At 43.2% G+C, this 18,199-nt stretch overlaps 1 protein-coding gene across 1 annotated transcript in view; it reads left to right on the forward strand.

Moving 5' to 3' along the window:
* The window catches only part of fat4 (FAT atypical cadherin 4), a 317,517-nt gene that overhangs the window by 294,773 nt on the left and 4,545 nt on the right, over positions 1 to 18,199 (forward strand). Inside the window, 3 exon segments of the mRNA XM_080193732.1 lie at positions 326 to 450; positions 6,187 to 6,404; positions 7,960 to 8,221. Coding sequence (XP_080049858.1) covers positions 326 to 450; positions 6,187 to 6,404; positions 7,960 to 8,221 — 605 coding nt within the window.

Below are 18,199 nucleotides of genomic sequence, written 5' to 3' on the forward strand. Positions count from 1 at the left end.
GAGAAAAATCAAGGAATTCAATCAAAAGAGCCAGTCTGTTTCTCATAACACTGACCTGTTTGCTGCTGCTTCCCTTGGCAACAGACTCCATGAAGTTTTCCACTGATGGAGAAGTGAAAGTCCTATCTTGATATGTTTCGAGAAAATTTCAGCATTCCATGGCATTGACATGGTAGCAGTAATGTCACTGTGCCTCTATTGAAGCCATGCCCTCAGTATATATTTGCTGATTGGGATTTGCCATCGTTATAATGTTAATTTTAAACAAATTTAGCTGTGCTACCTACTTGATTAACTTACTATATGAAAATGTATTTAATTTCAGATGTGTCCGAGTGGAAGGAGTTTGTCAAAATAACCCATGCCAACATGACAGCACATGCGTGGATTACTGGTCATGGCAGCAATGTGATTGCAAGCACGGATTTACAGGAAAATACTGTGAAAAATGTAAGGTTTAAAGTTTAAAAATATTATGCAAGCATAATGTATAATGTTCCATTAAGAAAAGTATTGAAAGAGAGGAAAAGGTGGGGTCCTTAATGGGATAAGAAGTCTTACAATAGCAGGTTAAAGTCCAACAGGTTTATTTGGTAGCAAAAGCCACTAGCTTTCGGAGTGCTGCTGCTTCATCAGGTGAATAGGATTTCAATTCATAAACAGGGCATATAAAGACCTAAACTCGGTTTACAAAATAATGGATGGAATGCGAGTCTTTACAGGTATTCGAGTCTAAAAGGCACAGACAGTGTGAGTGGAGAGAGTGTTAAGCGCAAGTTAAAGAGATGTATATTGTCTCCAGCCAGGACAGTTAGTGAGATTTTGCAAGTCCAGGCAAACCGTGGGGGTTACAGATAGTGTGACACAAACACAAGGTCCTGGTTGAGGCCATTCTCGTGTGTGGAATTTGGTTATTAGTCTCTGCTCAGCGACTCTGCGCGGTCGTGAAGGCCGCCTTGGAGAACGCTTACCCGAAGATCAGTGGCCGAATGCTGTGACTGCTGAAGTGTTCCCCAACAGAAAGAGAACACTCTTGCATAGTGATTGTTGAACAGTGTTCATTCATCCATTGTCGTGGCGTCTGCATGGTCTCCCCAATGTACCATGCCTCGGGACATCCTTTCCTGCAGTGTATCAGGTAGACAACATTGGCCGAGTTGCAAGTGTATGTACCTGGTGGATGGTGCTCTCATGTGAGATGATGGCATCCATGTCGATGATCTGGCACATCTTGCAGAGGTTGCTGTGGCAGGGTTGTGTGGTGTCATGGTCACTGTTCTCCTGAAGGCTGGATAGTTTGCTGTGGACAGTGGTCTGTTTGAAGTTGTACGGTTGTTTGAAGGCAAGAAGTGGGGGTGTGGGGATGACCCTGGCAAGATGTTCGTCTTCATTAATGCCATGTTGAAGGCTCCGGAGAGGATGTCATAGCTTCTCCGTTCCGAGGAAGTGCTGGATGACGAAGAGTACTCTGTCCGCTGTGTCGTGTGTTTGTCTTCTGAGGAGGTCGGTGCAGTTTTTCACTATGGCACGTTGGAACTGTCGATCGATTGAGTCGAGTGCCATATCCAGTTCTTATGAGGGCATCTTTCAGCGTCTGGAGGTGTCTGTTGCGATCCTCCTCATCTGAGCAGATCCTGCGTATATGGAGGGCTTGTCCATAGGGGATGACTTCTTTAACATGTTTAGGGAAGAAGCTGGAGAATTGGAGCATCGTAAAGTTAGCCTTGGGCTTGTGGTACAGTGAAGTGCTGAGGTGACCATCTTTGATGGAGATGCTTGTGTCTAAGAATGCAACCAATTCTGGAGAGTAGATGAAATCGAAGTTCTCAGCTAAGGGTTTGACTTCTGCACCACCGTCAAAATAGACCCCATCGGTCTTGCAGCAGACACAGAGAAATTCATGAGCTGAATGAGGCTGCGGGAGTTCTTCCACAAATCCCAAAAGGCCAACAACGAACACACAATGAGACAGCCAGTGAATCAGACAGAGAGATCTGCATTGCAGTAACTGAGGAGGAAAGAGTCGAATTGGACTCCTCCGGAAGGTCACTGTTCTCAACTTGACATGTATGCCCAAGCCGTCAGGAGGTGTGTCAATGCCAGATTCATCAGCTGTACTCACAAGACAGCCCCGAACATCACCCAAGCACAACCAATGCCATCCACGCTTTCAAGACCAACTGCAACATTGTCATCAAATCAGCAGACAAAGAAGGGGCCATCGTCATACTGAACAGAACGGATACTGCAAAGAATTGTACCGACAACTGAACAACAAGGAACACTACAGACTGTTACCCGCAGATCCAACCAAAGAACACACCTGTCAACTCAGACTGATCAAGACCTTTGATCCGAACCTTCAGAGCACCCTCTGTGCTCTCATCCCACGGACTCCCAGCATTGGAGATCTTTACTGCCTCCCGAAGGCAAACACACCTGGCAATTCCATCATTTTGGGCAATGGGACCCTATGTGAGAGCCTCTCCAGCTACGCCGAGGGCATCCTGAAACCCATTGTACAAAGAACCCCCAACTTTTGTTGCAACACTACAGAATTCCTACAGAAACTCAGCATACATGGGGAAGCAGTTGAACCAGGAGCAGTCCTCGTCACAATGGATGTCTCGGCACTCTACACCAGCATCTCCCATGACAAAGGCATTGCCGCAACTGCCTCAGTACTCAACGCCAACAACTGCCAATCTCCAGTTGCAATTTTACAACTCATCCGCTTCATCCTGGACCACAATATCTTCACCTTCAACAACTAGTTCTTCATCCAGATACACGAAGCAGCTATGGGGACCAAATGCACACCTCAATATGCCAACATCTTTATGCACAAGTTCAAACAAGACCTCTTCACCGCATAGCACCTTCAGCCACTGCTATATCCTAAACACATTGATGATACTTTCTTCCTTTGGACTCATGGTGAACAGCACTGAAATAACTATATGATGACATCAACAAGTTCCATCCCATCATCAGACTCACCATGGACTACTCTCCAGAATCGGTTGCATTCTTGGACACATGCATCTCCATGAAGGACAGTCACCTCAACATTTCATTGTACCACAAGCCCACGGATAACCTCACAATGCTCCACTTCTCCAGCTTCCACCCTAACCATGTTTAAGAAGCCATCCGCTATGGACAAGCCTTCCGTATACAGGATCTGCTCAGATGAGGACGATTGCAGCAGACACCTCCAGATGCTAAAAGATGCCCTCATAAGAACAGGATATGGCGCTCGAGTCATCAATTGATAGTTGCGACGCGCCACAGTGAAAAACTGCACCGACCTCATCAGAAGACAAACACGGAACGCGACGAACAGAGTACCCTTCATCATCCAGTACTTCCCCGGAGCGGAGAAGCTACAACATCTTCTCCGGAGCCTTCAACATGTCATTGATGAAGATGAACATCTTGCCAAGGCCATCCCCACTTCTCGCCTTCAAACAACTGCACAAACAGACCATTGTCCGCAGCAAACTACCAGACTTCAGGAGAACAGTGACCACAAAACCACAGTGCCCTGCCATAGCAACCTCTGCAAGACATGCTGGATCATTGACACGGATGCCATTATCTCAAGTGAGAACACCATCCACCAGGTACGCGGTACATATACTTGCAACTCAGCCAATGTTGCCTACCTGATATGCTGCAGGAAAGGATGTCCTGAGGCATGACACATTGGGGAGACCATGCCAACGCTACAACAACGGATGAATGAACACCCCTCGACAATCACCAGGCAAGAGTGTTCTCTTCCTGCTGGAGAACACTTCAGCGGTCACGGGCACTCGGCCTCTGATCTTCGGGTAAGCGTTCTCCGAGGCAGCCTTCACGACAACGCAGAGTCGCTAAGCAGAGACCGATAGCCAAGTTCCGCACACATGAGGACAGTCTCACCGCCATGACTTGCCTGAGCTTGCAAAATCTCAGTAATTGTCCTGTCTAGAGAGAATACACATCTCTTTAACCTATGCTTAACCCTCTCTCCACTCACATTGTCTGTACCTTTAAGACTTGATTACCTGTAAAGACTCGCATTCCAATCATTATTTTGTAAATTGAGTTTGTGTCTTTATATGCCCTGTTTGTGAACAGAACTCCCACTTACCTGACGAAGGGGCAGCGCTCTGAAAGCTAGTGGCTTTTGCTACCAAATAAACTTGTTGGACTTTAACCTGGTGTTGTGAGACTTCTAACTGTGTTTACGCCAGACCAACACCGACATCTCCAAATCCTTAATGGGAGCAGGAAGGTTTTTCATGACATAGCAGATGAGATTTTTAGTAGCAGGAAGAATATAACTATTTAATAAAACTTGGTGTTCTGCACATCAATCTGAGTTGCTGGTCTGAATTAGAAATGAAGAAGCTGCTCGTTATTGCAAAGTTGGGTGTTTTCACTGATGGACAGTTAAACTCTTAATACGTTATCAACTGAAAAGAAAATGTATTGGGGATGGATCAAGCTTCAGTTTTACAGCATAAGGCACTGGATGTCGAGTAGGCTGGTCTCAATATCCCAGGAGGCTGGGGACCTTCCCACTGGGTGTTTCACTGTGAACTGACACGTTTATTATCACATGCCCTACTACAGTTGAACCTAACAATTGGTACGAATTGACCCAGTAATGCAAAACGTTTGGAGATGTATGATTGGCCACTGTGAGGCCCCACTGTTTCTACTAACTCTATAGGATGACAATAATAAGCTAAAACGTTTCATCACCGTTGTATATTTTTGTTCAGTGGTTCTAGATTACACAAAATGAAAGCTTTGATTCAGATTCAACAAATAAATGCAGAATGTACATAATGTGGGAGCCATTGTGAGAACTATGATCATGTAAAGCTATCAAGAGTAACACTAGGTTACAATATCATTTTCATCACATTGCGAAGTATTTGTTTTTAATTATTTATCTTCTATGCTGCAAAGTATTCAGTCTTGTCAAAGTATGCAGTATATCAGGCTGAAAATGAGGACAGGTGACCAGTCTAGTGGTTCACTCATTCCCTTCAGAGACTAACTATTAAACAGTACTGAGAGTGGAATTTTCCAACACCTTCCCCTCCTCCGGCTTCCCCATTACGGGCTTACCTGCAGTGGAGGTGCTTGCCATTATCTTCCAGGATTTTCCAGTCCCACCAAAATCAATGGCAATTTGCATGGCTCATGCAGCCCATTGCTGGGGAACCTGGGGGTCAACTTCGGCAGGAGCAGAAAATCCTGCCCTGACTCTCCCTTCAGGTTTCTTTCTTCACAAAGTAAATCGATTGGCAGTGAAGTATGAGTATAATTTTCAGCACAGAAAGAGGCTGTTGAACCCATCATAACTGTGCTAGTACCTGCTCAACACTATAGCTAATTAGTCCGATTTTCCTTCCACATACCCTTTTTATTTTGTGCTTTCAAGAATTTAATTCCCTTGCAAATGTCAATGCTTGAATCAGAAGTCATTCAAAGTAATATGTTTATTATTTCAGTAATTTGAATTAACTAATCTCTTCTAAATATCCCCTTTATTTATTCATATGATCTCTTCCCAATTCACCTATCAATAGAAATGACCCTTCACTGTTTGTCATTTCAAACCCTCTGAAATCATGCAACATTTTTGTGAGATGATCCTTTAACTTTCCCTGCTCTAATGAAAAAACAAATTAATATTGACTGTTACTTTGCATCATTTGGCATTTTTAAATATAATTACCAATTCCACATCATTGACAACTAACCAATTATAATTCCCTCTGCCACCGACAACAGTGGCAGCAGTGTGTACCATCTACAAAATGCACTGTGGCAATTGACCAGGTCTTCCAAACCCACGACAAGGGCAGCAGATACAGGGGAATACCACTAACTGGAAATTTCCCTCTGGGTCACTCACCGTCCTGACTTGGAAATGTAGCACCATTCCTTCATTGCCGCTGGGTCAGAATCCTGAAACTTTTTGCCTAGCAGCACTGTGGATGTACCTACACCACAGGGACTGAAGCGGAGGAAGGCTGCTCACTTCAACCTTCTTGAAGGCAATAAATGCTGGCCTAGCCAGCAACGCTGACATCTACATCGATAATAAAAAGTTGACTTTGTAAACTCTTTCAAATGTTTTAAAGTTGATATTCATTCTGATCACAAATGTGATTCTTCTAGTGGTCAGCGTGGACACTGCATTGTCACTGGATGGTAGGGGACGCCTGGACTATATGATTAATCAGAATCAGAAGCGGGACTATTTAGTAAAGCAGAGGTTGAAAGGGCAGCCTCCAGATCCTGTGAGTGCAAACAGCCTGGACATAAAGTTCAGAACAAGAAGCAAAAATGGCATTTTAATTCACATCCAGGAAAACAGCAATTATACTACTGTGAAGGTAAGATTAAAGCTAGTTTTAGATGATTTGATTAGACTGCATGCACTGCTATGGTTTTAATCATTGTTCCCATCACCCATATCCTTTCTTCATGAAGTATTGGTCACACTGCTGGGAGGTTTTAACTAGTGCTAGGCATTGTGCCAAAAATATCCTTCATCTTAACTCTTGCCAGCGTTTTGTAGGGTAAATGATGGACTCCCCAGTCTTAACTCCATAAGCCGTGATTGTACAAAGTGATCAAGAATGGGAGAACAATGCATTTTGTTTCTGGATAAACATAGCTAAACAACTAAAAAGCAAACAAACAATCCTGCAAAAACTATGCCTGATGCTTAAAACAAAACAATGTTTAGTAGTTGAAATATCAAATGAGCAAGCTCATTTACAATAGATCCTTTCATATTCAGGAGTGGTTCATTAAAAACAGGGAATCTAAATAAAAACAGAAAATGCTAGAAATATATATATCTATCTGCAACTGAAAAGAGGGCAGATTAATCTTTGGTGGAAACCTAATGAAGGATTGTGCATCTTCAACATCGCTTCTCTGTAAAAGTTTTTTCCAAATGTATTTATGTTCCATCGCAATTTTCAAAATATCTTCTTCACTTTTGGAGTTTTCGAACGTAACACATCTCATACCCTTACTATTGGAGCATTCACCCTCAGTATGATGGATAGAGTATAGATCTTCAGTTGCTATTACTGGAACTAGTTATCTTTCATGGAGCTATCTGTAATGAAAGATCATGTAAAACAAAGTAAAATAATAATACAAATTTTTATAATTAAAAATAGACTTGCTCTTTCTTGCAGACAAAGAACAAAAATGTTACAGCTGTTTTTGTCCATAAATCTTTCTGAATAAGACGGTTTCATTTTTCAATGGCAAAGTTCATATTATGCACAAAGTACTGCATGTACACTTGAAGTAACCCAAGGAGTTAAATGGCCCTTCAGATATATGTAAATGATACGGCCATCCGCGCAGTCAGATGGTTATTAATGAAGACAGGCTGGTGTACAAAGGGAACCTGATATTAGAACATTCAGGGAGGTTGCATACCATCACTTTGTGTCAGGCAAAAGTAAATGATGAAATTTGACGTATTTGTTTTTCTATAGAGTGATCTGACCCAACACTACTTAAAAACTGCATGTCGCAAATCTTATGAAGACTTCTGCATATTTGACATAGCAGCTTGACTTAATAGGCGTTCTTTTTTTTCTTAAATTGAAAATGGCATAAATCCAAATGGTCAAAGCATTTATTCGCTTTTGAAGAATTTAACTGTATTTCATATTGCAGTTGTATAATACATATGGTTCTAATACTGTGGATATTTATTATATTATGGGAGAATCATTTAAAAGGATTTGCTATGTGAGCAAGGATCTCAATGTAGAATTAACTGGTGAACCTGATATCCTAATGAGCGCCAAAATGATCACATGAATTCAGCAGCTTTTACTTTGAGTCTGTCTCTGCCATCATTTGTTTCTCGTATAATGAGCTAACAGTTAGAAGTTTTTTTTAATTCTTTTCCTATAGGTGAAAAATGGGAAAATACATTACATCTCTGATGCTGGGGTTGGTGGCAAAGTAGAAAGGAATATTCCGGAGATTTCTGTATCAGATGGTCAGTGGCATACTATCGTGATTGAGAAAAATGGATCCATTACCACCTTTTCAGTTGACAGGATTCATACCAGAGAAATTCGTCATAACACCCAGGATTTTGGAGGGATGAATGTCCTCACTGTTTCCCTTGGGGGCGTACCTCCTGGGCCAAATCACCAAAGCATTGATCGAGGTTGGTAGTTACATACCTGAGTTACTAGACTACTTGCATGCATCTTCTGGTTTAGCATGAAAATGTATCTCAACTCATTTTTCATTCGCTGAGTTCTCAGGACTGAGGATGAATTGTGAAAACATTTGGATGGATAGATACAAAATTCTGCTTGGTACTTACAAGGACCAGGGACTCTTTAAGCAGAATTTTCCCTCAGGAGATAAAAGCTGGACCCTGGAAGAATATGAAGAGGGAGTTTGAAAATGTCTTTACACAGTGAATTTTGGAATAGAGCCTCCCTTGCCATAGAGGGAGGTTGAGGCAGAGACCATTTCATCAGAGATAATGTAAGGAGTTTTAGGGAAGGAATACCACAGGGTTGTACCAAGCCAGTTGAAGATTTAGTCACAAAGGATGAGGTGTACAAACGACAAAAGTTGAAGAACTGGAGACCAGAAGTTACAGTCAGTGGAAGGGTGAGACCATAAAAAGGACTTCGAACATGAGAACTTTTAATTTGAGGGCTGGAGGACTAGGAGACTGAGCAGGAATTAGTGCAGGAAAGGACAAATAATTAGAGTTATGGATGAACTGAAAGGTGATGGCAGGGAGGATGACTAGGAAGGAATTGGAATAACAGTTAGTTGTGTGGTATTATACCTACGAATCCTTGATGCTAACAATACAGAGCAGGAACTATAGTAGGGTGCAATTCTACTGACTGCCTGCAGCACATGCCAGTATGATTTTTTTCCAGAAGTGATGGCCAATTAATGCACTGAATAGGCTTACGCAAGTTATATAAGTAATGCATATTTCAATCACTAATGCCTTAGCACTCAGTATTAGAATTGGTGTTGCACTTCTGGTATTTAGGATTGTCAGCCATGGTCAACGCTCAGGCAACTAGGAATGGACAATGAATGCTGGCCAGCCAGCGATGCTCACATCCCACAAATGAATTTTTTAAAAAACTGGGCAGGCTTGGGTCAGGCAAAGTGAAAAAAGGGAAGAAATCCTTTGTGGGTACTCTGGGTCCAGTGAATGCATCCTGTAAGATTATCTCTCAATTTAACTCTTCCACCCTCCCTCTTTACCCTTCTTACTGACCTCAGACTTCCTTGGACATCTCAGCATTGTAGGGTGGGTATCCGCAAGAAAAGAATTGCCTTGTTTAGTGCGGTCGGCTGTTACCCAGTTCACTTGGTAATACTGGAGATCACAAACAAGTTCAACATAAGACAGCAACACCACTCTCCAGGAGGTGCCGCAGCTATTATGTTTACCTCATCCAGACATTGCTATGTGCAAATTGTTTTTTTTTGTCTGTTAAACAAAAAATCAGAGTTTTCTAGCCCACCGGGGAGTTGGCACCCCATTGGCAGGACCAGCTCCAGAAGATCCTGCCAGTGACCAAAGTCAATGGCAACAGTGGGTGGTTAGGTGATGGGAAGGCCACCCACCAGATTTTATGTCCCCATTCCCCCACCCAACACCTTCAAACCCATGAGCGGGGGAGCGTAAGATCCAGCTCTTTTCTACGAAGTGGAACCTTCACCACTCGAGCAGGGATTATGTTCAATGAAATGGACAATTATCAATGAACTACCAGGGAACATTGTATTCAGGGTCATATGGAATATTGAAACAATCTCCTGTCTACTTCGAAAAGCAGTAATTACCACACTGTCAGACCCTTATGTCATGTCAAAATTCATAGTTTATTAAATATACTTATAAAAATAATTGCACAAAAGCTATAAAGGCTACATGTTGAAAGTACAATGCCAGACTTACCTGATAAATGTTATATGGAAGATGACTCACGTGGAGCTCCTCTTAAAGGCCTCACTGTGTTAAGGCAGTACAAAGCAGGGAACTGAAAACCAGAAAAGGGCCATAAATTATCCCAGTTAACCTCTATACAATATAATGGCGGGGCTTATATCGTCTGTTTACTGTTGACACCTGCTGGTCATTTAAGTCACATCTTGTTCGATTCCGGCACATCTGTTAATGTTTTTGAACAATATACAACCTGAACAACTTTTAGAACAAAGCTTCCTTGATGGTTCAGCCATTTAGGATTTGATGTATTCATCTGTATTTTTGCATTATGTAACGCTTGCCGACAATTGAAACCATTCCTATGTCTGACTGGTGGAAGTTGGAGACTGGAGGCTTAATTTTCCTCATCAGTGGATTTAGCACACTACAACTGTTGTTCAACCTGCTGCTATTATACTCCCAAGAAGCAAGCCAGCTTTTTTTTTAATTGAGGAGCTCGAGACGCCATTTGTGTTTTTGATAGGCAGTGTAGATCAGTGGAGAGGACAAAGTACAGTGCTGCTGTTGAAGGGAGGCCGTTGCTCAAAGTATTGCCTGAGGCGGGGGCTTCTTCACAAGATTAAAGGTGTCTAAATTGGACATTCCTCAAAAATGGATGCGTATTACAATATGCTTTTAAAGCCTCCTTCCTCCCTTCTCCCGCAATGCTTCAGGCACAGTCAACATGTCAGCATTGTACTGCCTGTTGATTTGCTTGGTTAGCGCATGCAGTCAGTGCTAAATGCACCATTGAGTGGCTGCACGAGTCAGCGCTGGGCTCCGGTTCATAGAGACTAGCACAACTTAAAGCCCACCATCATTACTTCAAGCCAATCTGCACTTAAGGGAACTGCAGTGTGGTTGGAATAGATGATGGAAAATTTTGTGGAATGGAACCAGGACAGGAAGAGGAAACAACAATGGCACCATGGGGTGAAAGTGTTTTCAAGGACCTGTGATGCTGCACTGGAGACCCTTAGTGTAGGTGATGGAGAAAAGGAGAGATGTGATCTATCCATAGCAATGAATAAAAAATATCCTATCAAGCACAACTCACACGTAACATCAATAGTTTCACCTCCTCCTAACACATTTATCACTGTAGCAAGCTTCACACCTACACCTCACACCTTGCACACATGGCAAGCTATTCAATCAGTACTCATATTATCTAAATACATTCCCCACAATCACTGACGCACTTTTAGGACAAGATGGTGAATATCCAGAGACAGCAAAGATTAATGAGGTGCGTAGGACTGGTAAAGTTGTTTTGCTCCAATGGAGGAGAGGGTGGTCATCATCATTGTAGCAGCCAGCTATGAGGCCATGGCAAGCAGCGAGCCTGAAACCACTGAAGATGAGGGAATCTTCATAGATGATTCTCCTTCTCACATCCCACTTCCTAATCGTCCCATTACGTCTTCTAGTTGACCAGCTGCAGAGGTGTAAGCGTGCAGCTCTGGCTTTTGTGGCAACCTCTTATTACAGCAGTGTTCTTGTGCCTTTTGCTTTTGCGTTAAAACTGTAAGATATGCAAGAACTGCAACTCTAACTATGGTGGAAGAGAAAGTAGTGATGCCAAAGAAATGCAGTCATTCACTCATATACTCAGTGCCACCAGCTCAGATCCTGACACTGTGCATACTTTCACGGATAGCTTTGAGAGGGGGACCCTGCACATGGTGAGACAGTGGGCAGCAGCCAGGGTAGGGTATATGAGTAGTGCTTGGTGCTAGTTTGCTGGAGGGTGAAGTTGCTCAGAAATCCTGCTGCAGCAGAGTCAGTTATGGACTTCGATGGACAGCATTCAGAAGGAGGTTAAAGGTGCACATAATGAAACATTTGGTGCATTGACAGGCCTGGCAGAAAGCCTGCATGCAAGATGTAGGAGCATAGAGGAGTCGGCACCAATTTGTCAGACGGTTTTTCACAGAATTTGGAGCCCAACTGTTTGGCTGTGGAAATAATAGCCAACTCCACGATATAGCTTCTGGTGGTCAATATCTCAGCTTCCATCCACAGCACGAACAAGAATAACTCTTTCACTGTCTCAGTCAGCTTGTACTCCAAGGATAATGTCTACACTGATGTCTGGCAGTCAGTAGTTTCTGCAAACTCAGGGCAAAATCATTCAGCATATACCAAACTGCTCCCTGTGGACATTAGCAACTTGGAAAAAAAACTCTAGAAACCAAAAAACATTTCCACAATCGCAGCATCAGTCAGTAGAAATCAATCAGCAACTAACCTAAAAGGGCTTGATGATTCCTTTACATAGCACTGCTGGGGTGTTCGGCTGTGCATGTTTAAGTGATGGCATTAGCTGGAGCACTCAGCTCCAAAATGGCAGCACTGCTGTTATATCAGTGTCCATTCTTCAAACTGTAGTTGGAAACTCCCACCAGAATACCAATGCGCTTACCAAAATGACACCCATCATGGCTCAGTCCGTGCACACTGCAGATGCCATTTTAATGCCTAATTGCTACTCGTAGCACTGAAAAAACAGGCTCTTCAGTTGAAATGTTACTATCTGTACACCAGCAAAGAATGGAACAACTATTAGGATTCAAGGGACGGAGCAAAGCACGGCCTTCTCATGAGGAATGCAGTGGGCCTAGATTCCAAACAGTGACCTGCTGCCAGTATCCCCCCATTGTTCACTTAACTGCCAGAGCTAAGAAGGTGACAGGACACAGTGCGCTGTTGCAAATATGTTTCCCCAGTAAATAACTTTCACACACCCCCCACTTTCCTGAAAGTGTTCCTTTACTTCCAGCTGAACACATAGGAAATGAGTGGAAAACACATCCAATCGTTGTTTCATTGCCAGCACCTGTGACTAATCCTATTAAGAATTCTTTGTGAAATCCAGGTTGCATTCTATTTGATTGGATGCAGAGTGCCATCAAACTCTTTATTTTTCTTAAAGGGAAATGGACCACGACCAGAAAGAAATAATGCTACCTCGATTCCTTCCTGCTGCTATACATTAGTCGTGGGGAATGGCTAAATATCAGCAAGCAACTGAGTTCATTTTGATGCCAAAAGGGAACCGTAATGGCAAGACTCATTTGGCAGCAGGTTCAAATCTTAATCAGCTCAAGGTCTCCTTTATGAGCTGTATGCACATCTGTCTGACAGCTGGCACAGCTCAGCAATTGTTTCATGAGCAAAGCACAGCCTTCTCATTGCTGAGGAATCACAGGGAAGTAGCTCCTCTGCATCTGGAGGTAGGGAGGTATAGGTAATGGTGGGAGCCAGAGGTTGTGAAGTCTGCCACCTACAGGTCATCTTCCTGAATCTACTTCCTCTCCCACCTCAAAGCGGGGGAGGTCTAATAATGATTCCATTGATTCTTGAGGCCCACTCCATGAGGTTAACATAAAACAGAAACCTTAAAATACAAAAAAAGGTTTCTTGTATATTCTTTCAACACATTTAAGGAACTTCCAAAAAGTTAAAGCAACAATGAAAAAATTTTTTAAACTTGTAAATAAATTAAAGGAAATTGCAAAAAACTCTTTTAAAACCTGAAAAGTGATATAAAAATCGAAGTGGTAAACTTGAAGGAGTTCCATTTAGGCTGCTTCAGATCCCTTATGGCCTCTCTGCAAGTACGGTCAGTTTGGTGTGCCCACAATGAATTTGTGAATAGTAAAGAATGAATTGAATCCTCTCCAATTGCCTCTTCCTATGGACCAGTCTTTTCTGCTGCTGGGCAATGAGGCTTCAGTTTTCACAAGTCAAGGTTTAAAATGGTGAGCAGGTCCCAACTGTCTGATGCCGGATGCCATCCCCAGGCTATCTAATTTTCGGTAATGCCTTTAAAGGGTGCGAGCTGCTTCCTGTCAAAAGTCTGTATCCAGCACTACCGCCCTGGCTGGCTCCATTCTGGAGAGAGGCATGTTCTGCTCCTCTGCAATTGTAATGCAGCTGTAATGTGGGTTTATAAAGAATTGTGGTTCATAGCTCCTCAGAGGAGTCATGAATCCTAGTCTGAATAAGGGGACCTTGCAAAAGGAAGCACAGAAGGTCCTCCCCATGCCAAGCTATGCACTTCCACCCACCCCATATGACCTTCATGCCCCCCCCCCCCCACCCCGGCCATCTGCTTCTGCTATAAATGGTCTGGATGATTGACACTTCTGTTGGCGTGTAGTGAAATGACACTTTTTCAACAAAGTAGAAAATTATGAATGACTTTTTTGAAAAGAAGGGGTTTTTTTTAATATATTTTACTACCACTATAGGGTTCTTTGGTTCCATGCAGTGCATAATGAATCAATGGCATGGAAGTCCCGTAGCTTTGCATAGGAGGCATAAATAGGGCAATGGTTTGGAGGGTGAGGACTGGAGGACTTTTGTGTTTTTATTTTAACTGGGATAAAGTCCCACAGCACCAAATGGGCCTTGTAAACTCACCACCTTCACACCCAGCCGCCCCAGTGGCTGCTTCCAAACTGTTTTTCTGGGACAGATGGCCCTACACCAGCCCGCATCAGGGCCCCAGCAATTATGATTCCACCTTTACGGGCACTTCCTCTTGAGACAGATGGGCTGTGAATATTTCCGGCTCCAACCACTCACCTCAAGGTTGAAAATCCAGGTCAAAGTTGCAGAAGTGTAGTTCTGCATGAAATCTATTCCACCCATCTTGATTCATGCACACACAGAGTGAAATGTTCAATGGCCAAAGATGTCTGCCCTCTACAGTGACAGAGTTTTTTTTGCTGGTTGCTTCTACATTGGAACACCACATCTGACTGCCCCTTTCCACCCCACCACTACCAGCACCGCCACTCAGCCGTTTTCTGTCAATCATCCTTGTTACACTCAAAATTGAGTGGTCCAATGGAACAACATACAACATAGAACAATACAGCACAGTACAGGCCCTTTGGCTCTCAATGTTGTGCCGAGCTATGTCCAAACCCAAGGTCAAGGTATCCCACTCCCTATAATTCTGGAGTGTTCCATGTGCCTATCCAATAACCGCTTGAAAGTTCCTGAAGTGTCTGACTCCACTATCACAGCAGGCAGTACATTCCACAACCCAACCACACTCTGAGTGAAGAATCTACCTCGGACATCCCTCCTATATCTCCCACCATGAACCTTATAGATATGCCCCCTAGTAACAGCTACATCCACCTGAGGAAATTGTCTCTGCACATCTACTCTATCTATCCCCCCCATCATTCTTATAAACCTCTATTAAGTCGCCTCTCATCCTCCTCCGCTCTAAAGAGAAAAGCCCCAGCTCCCTCAACCTTTCCTCATAAGACCTACCCACCAAACCAGGTAGCATCCTGGTAAATCACCTCTGCACTCTCTCCAATGCTTCCACATCCTCCTTATAGTGAGGTGACTAGAACTGAACACAATATTCCAAATGTGGTCTCACCAACGTCTGGTATTGTTGCAGCATAACCCCACAGCTCGTAAACTCAAACCCCGGTCAATAAACGCTAACACATTGTAAGTTTCTTCACGGCTCTATCCACTCGAGTGGCAACCTTCAGAGATCTGTGGATATGAATCCCAAGATCTCTCTGTTCCTCCACATTCGTCAGAACCCTGCTGTTGACCCTGTAATCCGCATTCAAGTCTGTCCTACCAAAATGAATCACCTCGCACTTATCAGGGTTAAAATCCATCTGCTACTTTTCGGCCCAGCTCTCATCATATCAATGTCTCTTTGCAGCCTGCAAGAGCCCTCCACCTCATCCACTACTCCACCAATCGTCGTGTCATCAGCAAATTTACTAACCTACCCTTCAGCCCCCCCTTCCAAGTCATTGATAAAAATCACAAATAGCAGAGGATCCAGCACTGACCCCTGTGGTACACCGCTGGTAACTGGCCTCCAGTCTGAAAATTTTCCTTCCACCACCACTCTCTGTCTTCTATGAGACAGCCAGTTACTTAACCAATCGGCCAAATTTCCTTCTATCCCACACCTCCTTATCTTCTTCATGAGTCTTCCGTGGGAATCCTTATCAAACACCTTACTAAAGTCTGTGTGTACGACATCAACTGCTCTACCTTCGTCTACACGCTTAGTTACCTCCTCAAAGAATTCAATCAAATTTGTGAGGCAGGACTTACCCCTCATGAAACCGTGTTGACTATCCCGGATCAAACTGCATCTTTCCAAATGGTCATAAATCCGATCTCTCAGGACCCTTTCCATTAACTTGCCGACCACCGAAGTAAGACTAGTTGGCCTATAATTACCAGGGTCATTCCTAGTTCCTTTCTTGAAGAGAGGATCAACATTCACCACTCTCCAGTCCTTTGGCACAATCCCCGTGGACAGTGAGGACCCAAAGATCAAAGCTGAACGCTCCGCAATCTCATCTGCCTCCCAAAGTATCCTAGGATGTATCCCATCTGGCCCAGGGGACTTATTGACCCTCAGGTTTTTCAGAATTGCTAATACATCTTCCCTCAGGACATCTACCTCCTCCATCCTATCAGCCTGTATCACGCACTCATCCTCAAAAACATGGCCCCTCTCCTTAGTGAGCACTGAAGAAAAGTATTCATTCAACACCTCACCTATCTCTTCTGACTCCATGCACAAGTTCCCACTACTATCCTTGACTGGCCCTAACCTCACCATGGTCGTTGTTTTATTTCTCACAAAGAAGTAAAAAGCCTTGGGGTTTTCTTTTATCCGGCCCGCGAAGGACTTATCATGCCCCCTCCTAACTCTCCTAAGCCCTTTCTTTAACTCATTCCTAGCTACCTTGTAACCCCCAAGCGACCCAACTGAACCTTGTTTTTCCATCCTGCGTATGCTTCCTTCTTGCTCTTAACAAGAGATTCAGCCTCCTTTGTGAACCATGGGTCCCTCACTCGGCCATTTACTCCCTGCCTGCCAGGGACAGACCTAAGAAGGACATGCAGTATTTGTTCCTTCAAAAAGCTCCACTTTTCATTTATGCCCATACCTGACAGTTTCTGTTCCCGTCTTATGCTCAACATTCAGACTCTCATATAAAATGCTTAAAAACCCTTTGAAGGACCAGTCTTTTTCACATGCATTCTCACAGACAGCCAGACTCCATTTGAAACAATAGGAGTTGGCTTCCACCTTAAATTCAGAATTGATTAATACAAAAGAAAGGCCCTGATGGTAATTTTAATGTAATGTTGTGATACAAAATGGGTGACAGCAAATCGGCAGTCTGTTTTGCATCTCTCTCACTTTTGGTCATAAAAATCAGGGGAGATGTTAAATATCTGATTTGCTACCATCCCTTTTACACTTTTCTACAAAAATGTTTCCCTGTTACTCCCAGAACAAAACCTCTACTGTCAGTGTAAATGGAACAGGAGTACAGTTAGTATTGGCATATTTAATATGCAGCTGCCAACCTATTTACCAACAATTCTATCTCTCTTTGTTTCAATTTTCCAAGCACACTTTTTCCCACTTAGGAAGGATTATTAGACTGATTATCGATCACATCATTAAAGCTCCTTCCATGATCGATAAGTCGTGGAATATGACTTGAACCCAAAGCTCTGACTTGGGGGCAAGGGCACGACCTACCGAACCACAAGACCCCCAATTCCCCTGGCACATTATGAGGACACACTGAGAGCAGCGTTACAATATTGTAGTCATACACAGATGCACACAAGACCCAAGATATAATAATCTCACAGAGCTTCATACATGCATGTCAGCCTCCATTTGCCTCCATTCAGCCTCCATGTCTCACGTATTAATTACTGTTTAGCAAACATGAAAAATGACCCCTGGATGAAAGTGTTATTGGGATGTTACACCTTTTTCCTCCCAAGAACAAGTCTACAAGTGTGGATGCAAGCTGCTTTTGTTAGGGCTAATTATTCACCAAATAGCATCAGATTAGCATATGAGCCACCTTTCAGGCCTAAATCCAGTGTTAATTATATGCACCAGTAATTAGTTTACCATTGTTCTCCCTGGGACAAAAATTTCTACACAAACATGATTAAAAGAAAGAACAGGAAAAGTCCTAAAAATCTGGAAACTAATGTAGAAAATGCTAGGGTTACAAACAATAGGTTGATCAGCAACTGGAAACATAGACAAAAGCTTTGTAAGTTTAACAGTCTTAAACTGGCTCAGGGTCTGGGAAATGTATAGACTAGATGGACCAGCAGGTT

Source organism: Carcharhinus amblyrhynchos, chromosome 1, assembly GCF_965287045.1.
Source record: "Carcharhinus amblyrhynchos chromosome 1, sCarAmb.v2.hapA, whole genome shotgun sequence".
Classification (NCBI taxonomy): domain Eukaryota; kingdom Metazoa; phylum Chordata; class Chondrichthyes; order Carcharhiniformes; family Carcharhinidae; genus Carcharhinus; species Carcharhinus amblyrhynchos.